Source organism: Labrus mixtus, chromosome 8 (genome assembly GCF_963584025.1).
Source record: "Labrus mixtus chromosome 8, fLabMix1.1, whole genome shotgun sequence".
Lineage (NCBI taxonomy): Eukaryota > Metazoa > Chordata > Actinopteri > Labriformes > Labridae > Labrus > Labrus mixtus.
Window position 1 is genome coordinate 15,341,745 of NC_083619.1, and position 9,490 is coordinate 15,351,234.

The 9,490-nt window shown below is 43.9% G+C and overlaps 1 protein-coding gene across 3 annotated transcripts in view; it reads right to left on the minus strand.

The window, feature by feature from the left end:
- fgf12a (fibroblast growth factor 12a) overlaps positions 1-9,490 on the minus strand; it is a 36,670-nt gene extending 27,180 nt beyond the window's left edge. Inside the window, exons 1-2 of one of the 3 annotated variants that reach the window (XM_061044631.1) lie at positions 3,161-4,356; positions 1,782-1,829 (exon numbers count right to left, since the gene is read on the minus strand). In XM_061044631.1, coding sequence (XP_060900614.1) covers positions 1,782-1,829; positions 3,161-3,356 — 244 coding nt within the window. In that variant the 5' untranslated portion in view covers positions 3,357-4,356. Of the gene's footprint in view, positions 1-1,781; positions 1,830-3,160; positions 4,357-9,029 lie in introns of those variants that run through there. The other 2 variants (XM_061044634.1, XM_061044632.1) reach the window with 2 other exon arrangements.

Here is a 9,490-nt window from a genome sequence, read left to right on the forward strand (position 1 = left end):
GGTACAATGTAGTTTAGGTGTTAATAACACTTGGGTTGTTTCTGACAGGAAAACACTTGAGACTTAAAAGCATGAGATCCTTGAAACCCAGTCTGAGTGCAAAACAAAGTCCAAAGCATGTGTACGTCACTAAAACAGTTATATTTACAATGAAGCACTACAAATGTGTTGTTCTTGTTCTTGCACTGGCAGAGATTTCTTTAAGACAAGCTCCATTGAAATGAGACAGCAGCTCAGATGCTGGATGTAACTAATCCTTTTGTTTATTCTGCCAGACAAAAGAAACAAATTATGCGTTTTGGTACAGTTTAACTGGTGCTCAGTTTCATTTTGTGTGCCTAAACAAACACTCAGTAGCTGAAAAAGATTGCTTTCTACGTAATTAGAGTAAAAACATGAGTTTGCCTGACTTTCCTCCAAGGTCATAACCAAACTTAGGGGTCATGCAGACATGTGCAGTCCATTCAGGCGCATTAACTCCCAAATGATTTGGCAGAAAGAAACATTTTTAAACTTGGTAAAAGGAGAACATTTCCAAGTTTCGGCCGGATCAGTCTTGAACATTAACAGCAGATGTGGTGTATTTATGTAAGATGTATAACTGCAGGTGCATACGCTCTATTTATAATGAAAAGACAAGTGTAGTCGAGCAGAGAGTTCAAAGAAAGACTAAAGTGAGTACAGTGACCCCCATGAGGGGAGAGTCCACCTCAACTGTACATCATCCTGACCATCAGTCCCCAACTCACCTACCCCCTGGGGTGGGGCAATCAATTCCTGGGACAGGCCCCTTCATCATCCATCACAGGCAGGGTGAGGAGAATGTGTGTGTGTGTGTGTGTGTGTGTGTGTGTGTGTGTGTGTGTGTGTGTGTGTGTGTGTGTGTGTGCTTATGTGTGTGTGAAAGCACATGGGAGTGTACACATCAGTAAATCACATGTGATAACTACACTTCCATAAATTAAGGCCTCAACGTGAGCCCGAGCAGCCGCTGACGGCTCATCAGTTCCAATCATTTAGCAGAGAGTGTATTGTGTTCTGTGTATCTGGAAGTTTGTGTGTGTGTGTTGCAGGTCTTAGCCCCAGAGTTTACAGCGTGTCTGTGCGTGACAAATGTCCCTCAGTGGAACATACAGCAGATTTCTCCTGTCTTGTGCGTGCATGGGCCATTAAAAAGTCAATAAATTTACTTCATACCAATACAGAATGACAAAAACATTTAGGGAACGTCGACAAATGGCGTCATGACCGTGAAATGGTGAATGATCGCCTGTTCATATATAGTGTTTGACAGGAGGGAACACATCATATCACCAGTATACAGTAGAAGAAGAACCTCTACACAGAAGTACTTGACACATATTCACAGACACAGAACAAGGAGCGAAGGATAAAAAGACTTGATCTGACATCCACTGACAAAGAAGAGAATGAGGCAGAGACAAAATGAGAGGAGGCCGAGCCAAAGACGAAGTGATGAGAGGAGAGAGACAAGAGGAGCAACAAACGACCTACAGGTACGAAAGTAAGCTAGAAAAATCCACGAAAAAGCCACACAGAAGAAAAGAGGGATGAGAGAGATTATAGAGAAGAAATCAGCAAGGGAGAGTGGTTGTCGGCTGTCAGACAGGTGTTAAAGCCCCCGCCCAGCTCTCTCCCTCCCTCTCTGTCCCTCCCTCCCCTCCCTCCCTGGCCGAGGGGGAAGTTGACATGGGCGCGAGATGGGGGTGGAGACGAGGAGAAAAAACACAGCACACACAGATGGAGGCTGAGCTACTGACCTAGCCTGCAGCCCTTATGGGACACCTGTGGAGGTTTCGAGGGTGCATCTTACGAAGTTGGGGGGGGAGGGGGGATAGAAGGAAAAACAACAAGTCTTTTAAACAGGCAGAATTCAATAATTCTCCAGCGTAATTGGCTGTTTATATGCAAATATATGGCAAGGCATCAGTGGACATATAAGGGTAATTGTTCAGAGGAAAATAAAGCATCTGTCTGTCTCTCTGACTGGTTGCCTATGAGTGATTTAAATGTGTTACCTACCTGCAAACAGTCTCTTGAGGCCTGATCGTCTGTTGTCTGTCTGCTTATGTGTCTTATTAGGCGTTTTGTGCATTTCTTTTCATCAAATGAGACTGCATGGCTACAGGGATTTAATTGGTCTGTCTGATTGTCTGGGTGATTGTCTACCTCCCTTGTCCTCCCTTTCCGCCCTTAAAAATTGCTGTCTGCTTCATCCCTCATCAGTCTGTCTGCAGGACTCTGAGAGGACCTGACTGTCATTCATCACTCGGCTGGCTTTCTGGAATCGGAGGGGGCCAACTTGCTACACTAGCTTGTTATCTGTGCACCATGCAGGACAGACCCAGGAGCATAAAATAGAGGGGGAAGAAGCTCTAGCACGGAGTGGAGTAAAGGCAGGCACAGAGCCCGTGTCTATCAATACAGCCAGAGTAGCTCTTAATCACTACAGCTAGACCTCCCTTCACTGCAGTAAAGCTCCCTCTCTGCAATAAACATTTAACCATTAAAACATTTAATCTGAAAAGAGCCTTGGTGCACTGCGGTGCAACTTATCTCTCTTTATGTACCCCTCGAATATGCAGGAATATATAGAATTACACATTTTAAAGCAGCCTTTTTAGTGTGTGTGTGTGTGTGTGTGTGTGTGTGTGTGTGTGTGTGTGTGTGTGTGTGTGTGTGTGTGGTTGGAGGGAAAGGGTGGGGAGGGGGTGCAAAAAAAAAAATCAATATCAAAGGCTGACGTATAGTGAATGGCTGTTGGGACAAAACCTGCACAAGCCAAGCATCAGTTTTGCTTCAGGATGATTGATTATTCTGATCAGAGCAGAATCTCAATAAACGGCCAAAGGGATAACGTCACAGCCTATAGATCATTTCTTATACATTAAGGCTGACCAGCTTCGGTTTAACAGAGAGGGTTGTGTCGTGTAGTGGATCGGCAGATAAACAAGAAGACCTGATGGAACAGGTGGATTTTTTTTCGCACCGCGGAGAATATCTACCTTCTCCGGATCTTGACTGCAGTATAATGCCTCTGCTGCTCAAAAGAGGGGCGGGGTGGGGGTGTAGGGGGGGGTTTGGGAAAACCGCTTCCAAACGCACACATAACACACATCTGTTAAAATAAATCACTGACCTGGTCGCCGCCGAACAGGTCTTTTCTTCCCGCTGCAGAAACGGACTTTGCTGAAGACCCCAAGAAAGTGCCTCTCGCACAGAGAGCGGGGGTCTTTGCTCGGGCTGGGGCGACGTTTCGAAGTCGAGACTCGGTCACTGTTCGACTCCCTCGCCTGGCGTTTCTGCCGGATCAGGGAGCTGGCAATCGCGGCCATATCTCCCCGAACCGAATCTAGAAAACTCGAAAGTCTGGTTCGGCAGAGGTGAGATTTCGGTGCAGCTTTTCGCGCAAAAATAAAATAAAATAAAAAGGCTAGATAGTTGAATTTGCCTTTCGGTCCACGAGTTTGCTTTTTTTAACCAAATGTCATCCTGATCAGAAAATCCTCCGTGTTCCGTGCATCATTGCGCTTCGGGCTGCATCCTCTTGCGGGGACAGAAGCGTGAAATTCGGCTGCAGCGAGTTTTTTTTTTTTTTATGTGGCACTCAGAGATACAAATCAACAGCCTCCGATCTTATATAAAACATTAATCTACAATTAACAGGCCACAGGGGCCGACATTTAGGCTGTGCATACATGCAACAGTGTCGACAAGTTGATGCAGCAGCGTGGCATTGGACAGCTTCAGGTATTCCAGGTGAACAGTGCCGCGTCTGGCCAGCACGACTTCGTAATCCTCATCTGCACACCAGCCCAGTCCTCAGGCTCCCAGACGCCGTTTCAAATATTCGCGTCAACCTAAATCCATGCACAAGTCGCTCGTGCGTGGCCGGAGAAACTTTTCCACACACCCCGATTATTTACTCCGTGCTCAAAGATGAATGAAATGATCCGCTGCTGGTCCCGTGAGCCCAAAATTTGTGAGCCCAGTCTCCGGTTCCGTCGATGATGGCACCGGAAAAATGGAATCCACAGCAGCAGAGGCTACTCTGCAAAGGATGCTGCAGAGATGTAATTCAAGCCTGCGGGGATGGATTCCCGTCACACAAAAAAGCAACAATTAGTTGTGGCGTGGAGTGTTTCTTATTGTAGCTTAATAATAATAAAGTCGCTTGCGCGTTATTCCCAGCGCGTCCCGGATGGACGTTGTCGGTCTGTTAGCCTACATTGCCGACAGCGAGAGTGGACGGTGGCGGTCCATAGCCACCTCTCTCTCTCTCTCTCTCTCTCTCTCTCTCTCTCTTCCTCTCTCGCTCACACCCTCTCTCCCTCTTCAACTCCTTAACGCAATCATACGTGATTGAGGTTCGTATTAGGGATTCTCGGGGGGCTGCTCAGGGAAAGACAGGCGATCTCGAGGGGGGGGAGACATAAGGATATAAATCATATAAAATAAAAAAACAGCAAATGGTACATTTTGTGGGTGTTTATGCATGTCCTTTGGAACAAGAGCCCACGCGCACGCAAGAGGGCAGAAGATCTCACAAATGTCTCTTTGAATTACTATTAAAATCTGAATTTCTCAAGCCAGTAATTTTTTTTAAAAAAGGACGTGGGTCAGCAAAGACACGCAGAGAAAGGAGTGTGCATAAAAAGAGAAATCATAATGAGCTTACGCAGCATTTATCCGCACAGCTTTTTCTTCTTTACATTTTACTCTCTAAAAGCCCCGGGGCCACATGTGCCATCAAGAACATATTAAATCTGGCTAAAGGGATTACTTTGCAACAAGTTTCCGCACACACAGAGAGAACCCCAAACACCAATGGTAGGACACTGAATACCCAAACTGTGACACAACACGTGGTGAAATAGGATTGTGGGCTTATGGAAATGAAATGGACCCCAATGACACACCAAAACATTACATATATAATACCCAGCAGCACATAAGTCATTAAACTAAACCATGAATAATACTGAAGCACAAATAACTGCTCTTTATTAGAGACAGTGACCAGCTGGATGTGTGTAGAGCGGTATTGCTTTTTCCCATTAGAATAAAGGAATTGCTCAAATGTATTGTTAATAAAAGGCAGTCAGAATAAAGTTGAACATAAAATAGGTCTTGCAGACGTGTACCAACATTTGTTCCTGTGCATGTGAGCATGCCATTGGTTCCATGTTTATTATTGCATGGGCTGTGGAGCACACACACACAAGGCACACACACCACACACACAAACTGTGGGAGGAAGAACACGTGAGTGTTCAGCAGCACAGCAAACCTTTCTCTTCCCTGTGATGGAATGGTATGAAACATTTAAAGCCTTTTTTTTTTTTTTCTAGGACTGGGTTTGACATCTTCTTTCCCAACCGAACCAGGAGAGGGATGGATAGAGAGAGAGAGAGAGAGAGAGAGAGAGAGAGAGTGACTTTTCCTTTTTGACTACCTCTGTCTGTTCCCCCTTACATAACGTTCAGATATAATGGATGAAAGTGTTGAATGGGAAGAACTAGTACCCTGGATATCCCTTCAAGTGTTTTACATGAGTGCATGTGAGAGAGAAAGAGATGTGGAGCGCAGCTGAAATATTTGCCCAAAGAGGAGAAAAAAGCCAGAGAGAGGTGATAGTAAAATCATGAGCAGAAGAAAGGCAGGAAAATAAAAAGATCAAAGAAGCTGTTAATCTAGCTCTGTATTCCTATTGAGCTGCCAGGGAGTGGTAAATTAATAGTTCACTGCACTTCACAGAAATATCAATACCAACATCAATACATCATTCATCATTTAAACGAATAACCAGAAGTGTGATGTACATTTCTGAGGAGAAAAAAAACCTGAGCCTGTGCTGGAACAAAATTCTCAGAAATGGGAGGGACTTTGTGCTGTAGAGCACTTTAGAGACACATATAAATCTTTGTCATGAAAAGATAAAGTATTCCCTAATGAGGATCTGCTAAGGCTTCCTCGCTCTGCCAGAGACAATTGATGTTCACTTCATTCCTGCCGATACGTCCACATGCAATAAAACACTGCTGCTTTGAAATGCACTGCAGATTATGTAATGCAATCACTGGGATTGTCTATTAGCTTTATCTTTTGAATCTATAAAGACTTGCTGGCTCTTGCAGAAATAATGTGACGTCATCATTTAAAATGTTTCCATCATCTGTTATTTATCTTCATATTAAAAACATTCTGAATATTGTTACAAGAACATTCAAGTATCTGCATTGCATGTTTTCTGATAGTTTTGTGTTTTATTATATATTTAGTCAGACTAGTTCTTGGATTAAACAATTCAAATTAGTCACCATGTTGAATATACTGCAGCATATGGGCTAAATACCTCTTAAAACCAAAAGACATGAACCACAACATCCCTCTGGGGAGAAAACAGCACAGCAATAACTCCAGTCTTTCCTTTACACCTGCTGCCCCCTTGTGGACAAAAGAAAGACCCACAGATGCTCAGAGAGACTAAAATGGATGTGTTCTTTCTCGGGACTTTGTCACTTTAACGTGTCCTTGAAATACCTCACAGATTGGGTGACTCACAATAGCTGGAGCTAGTTTTCACAGTGTAATACAGGAGTCAAAGACGAGAGATGTGTGAGAATGAGAGCAACCCTGCAATGCTCTTTGACAAACTTTGAGTTCTAAAACAATTCACACAATACGGTTTGGTTATCATCGACATGACAAGTCTAAGAGCACAAAGCCAAAGATGTGCAGATGGACAGAAACAAAGGATTTTTTTCCTGTGAAGGTTTTCAGTCCTACAGGTCTAAATATTTCAAAGCTTAATCCCAAAGGGAACTGGACTTGGTTTGTTGTTCTTGAAGCGTTTTACCTCTCATATTAAATATTTCTTTACTTCTGAAAGTGAAGCAAAGTGAATAAGTTTTAAGTTCCAGCATCTTATCTCATCCATGTTTTAGATAAGATGCTAAATATGACAAATTAAAATAGTTACTGAAAAAAAATCATGCTTAAAAAAAAGGAAAACATTTTTAACTCTACAACAAATGACCCACATCAGTCTACAAAGACATCAGAGTTCACTCACTGACGTTTTACATTTTACAAAGCAGGGACTCTGTTGAACAAAGTAATTCAAAGAAACCAGTGGTCTAACTGAAAGCTTCTTTTGAATGAATGTCCCCTTATATGCAAAAATATTTGCAGAAGCTAGGACAAGCAGGGATTTGGTTGTATTGTGTTCAATATCTTATCCACCAAACAACTTTTAACTTTCACACAAAGCCAGGTGTCAACTCGACACTACAAAGGGAAGCAGGTGCAAACATTTAAGCGTACTCAGAAACATCTTTCATTTCAGTGAAACTCCCTGGGAGATGATTTTTGGCACAGTGCCCGAGCCTGGAGAGCAAAATGCTCTTCCTGCTTTACATGAACTTGTGCAGGGCCCACGTCCCCTCAGCAGTGAGTGATGCAGTCAGATAACAAGCTCAGGCTTTTATCTCATCTACTGTAAAGTAGTGTGTGAGCCATCTTTACATAGAGTGGATCATGAAAACTGCTGCTGCATGGCAAGAGAGACAAGTTCAGATATGAGGTCATTGTGGCTGTTTAAACATCAATAAGCAGAGAAGTATCTATATGAAATGTTACAGTTTTGTATTATAAGCAAAGAGAAAGTGGAACTGCTCTTGATACATTTTTGCAAAGGAACCACAAAAATGCAGGACTAATAGTGGGAAATGTATACAATATTCTCCATCACAACCTTCTTAAACTAGATTACGACATTCATCATTGGCATCGATTTGTGTCAACACATGAGCTGACTCATAAAGTTTTGATTGAGGTCATAAGGTTCATCTTACAGCAGGCAGCGATGCAGGATAAGGACTGGTAGATCTTTATGTCACAGTCCTACAGGTCCCAGTGTGCGTGCTGCTTTTGGTCCAACCACCTCAGAGGAATCAACTGTGCTTAATGGAGTTTCTAATTGTCTGCCCTGAATTTGAGCACTGCTCTTCCTGCTGAAACTACAAGAGCTGTGGTACATGGCAAAGCGTCGGGAGAAGGTGTTGCAGTTTGGAAAAGCAGTTGTGTTAAGAATGAACAACAGCAGCATTGCAGTGAAGTGCTGAAGCATGTCTAGAGGACATGGCAGGCACCTTAGGCCTCCTGCCAAACCCTGTTTAGTGATGATTGTATTTATGGGCATGTGTGTGTGTGTCATGGAGATTTTATACTCCTCTAACATGTTAAAAAGTGGTTACTTAGCAAATGCAACCTTTTTTCTTACACTGTGCCATGTGTTTGTTTAAGTAGTTAAGAGTGCAGGGGGGAGGAGGGCGGGCGGTCTATTAAGGAATACCCCCAATTAAGGAGTTTCATAATACATCAGAACTTATTGAGGACTTTTGTTTGTTCACATAGAGCATAAACAGTTGGTATTAGTTTATCATTAAGTTTGACTTAAGTTTAAGATGTTTAAATCTGTGAACAAATAGTGATGAACTTGGTTTGATTTAAATCTGAGTGCATGAAAAGTTTTGGAGGACTTCCACTATGGCGCTGTCCGTGGTGCTGAACAGCGCTGCTTGTTATGGGGCCCTAAAACGGCACTGCTCTCTCCAGGCCCCTGAAGTTTAATGACTTGATCCCTGCATTGTCCATTGTTTTGGCCCGCTTCAGATGCAGCACTGGAAACAAGCTCGACTGCAAATTTAAACCCCAGTCTGGTCTAAGTAACCGGAGTACAGTGCGGCTGCTGGATGCTGCCTTGCCAGCAGCTATCTGCAAACACAAAACTCGGGACAGACGCGAGGAGCACTGCAGACTCGGAAGATCTTACACACAAACTCGAGTGTCCAATGATACCCACGTCCCCTCCTCCACCTTTCTTCCTTTCCTCTCTTTTTATCCCCCTTTTCTTTTTTCTTTTCTTTTTTTGCATCACTCAAGAGAGAAAGCATGCAAAGCGCAGGTAGCTACAGAGCTACGGTGGTATGTGTTGTGTCTCTCACCGTTGGTGATAGTGGTCGACTTCGATCGTTGTCCACAGAAACACTGCAGCATATGCGCTCCTTTCTGAAGGAATGGCCTCAGAATCCTCATTGATTTGGGTTGATGGGAGCTTTCCTCAATCCAAACAATCGGACAAATGCTATCACAACACAGCAGCAGGGTCAGGCAGCATCGCGTCGCCAGCCAGGCTCACAGCAGCCCTCAAAACGCCGGAAGGGCACAGTCTGCAGGACAAATTACGCTAAAACGAGGCATCTTGAGTGATTCCTCTCTTCTCTTGTCTCTCTCTCTCTTTCTCCCTTTTCTCTGGTCCTAGCTCTCTCTGTCTATCCTCTTTTCGTCCACCGACGGTCATTCGCGTTCACGGCACACTCCTCTTCCGCCACGGCATGCAACGCAAGGACGTTACAATGTGCTCTTAATTGTACATTCCCCCCCCCCCCCCCTCCTGTCTCCGCGT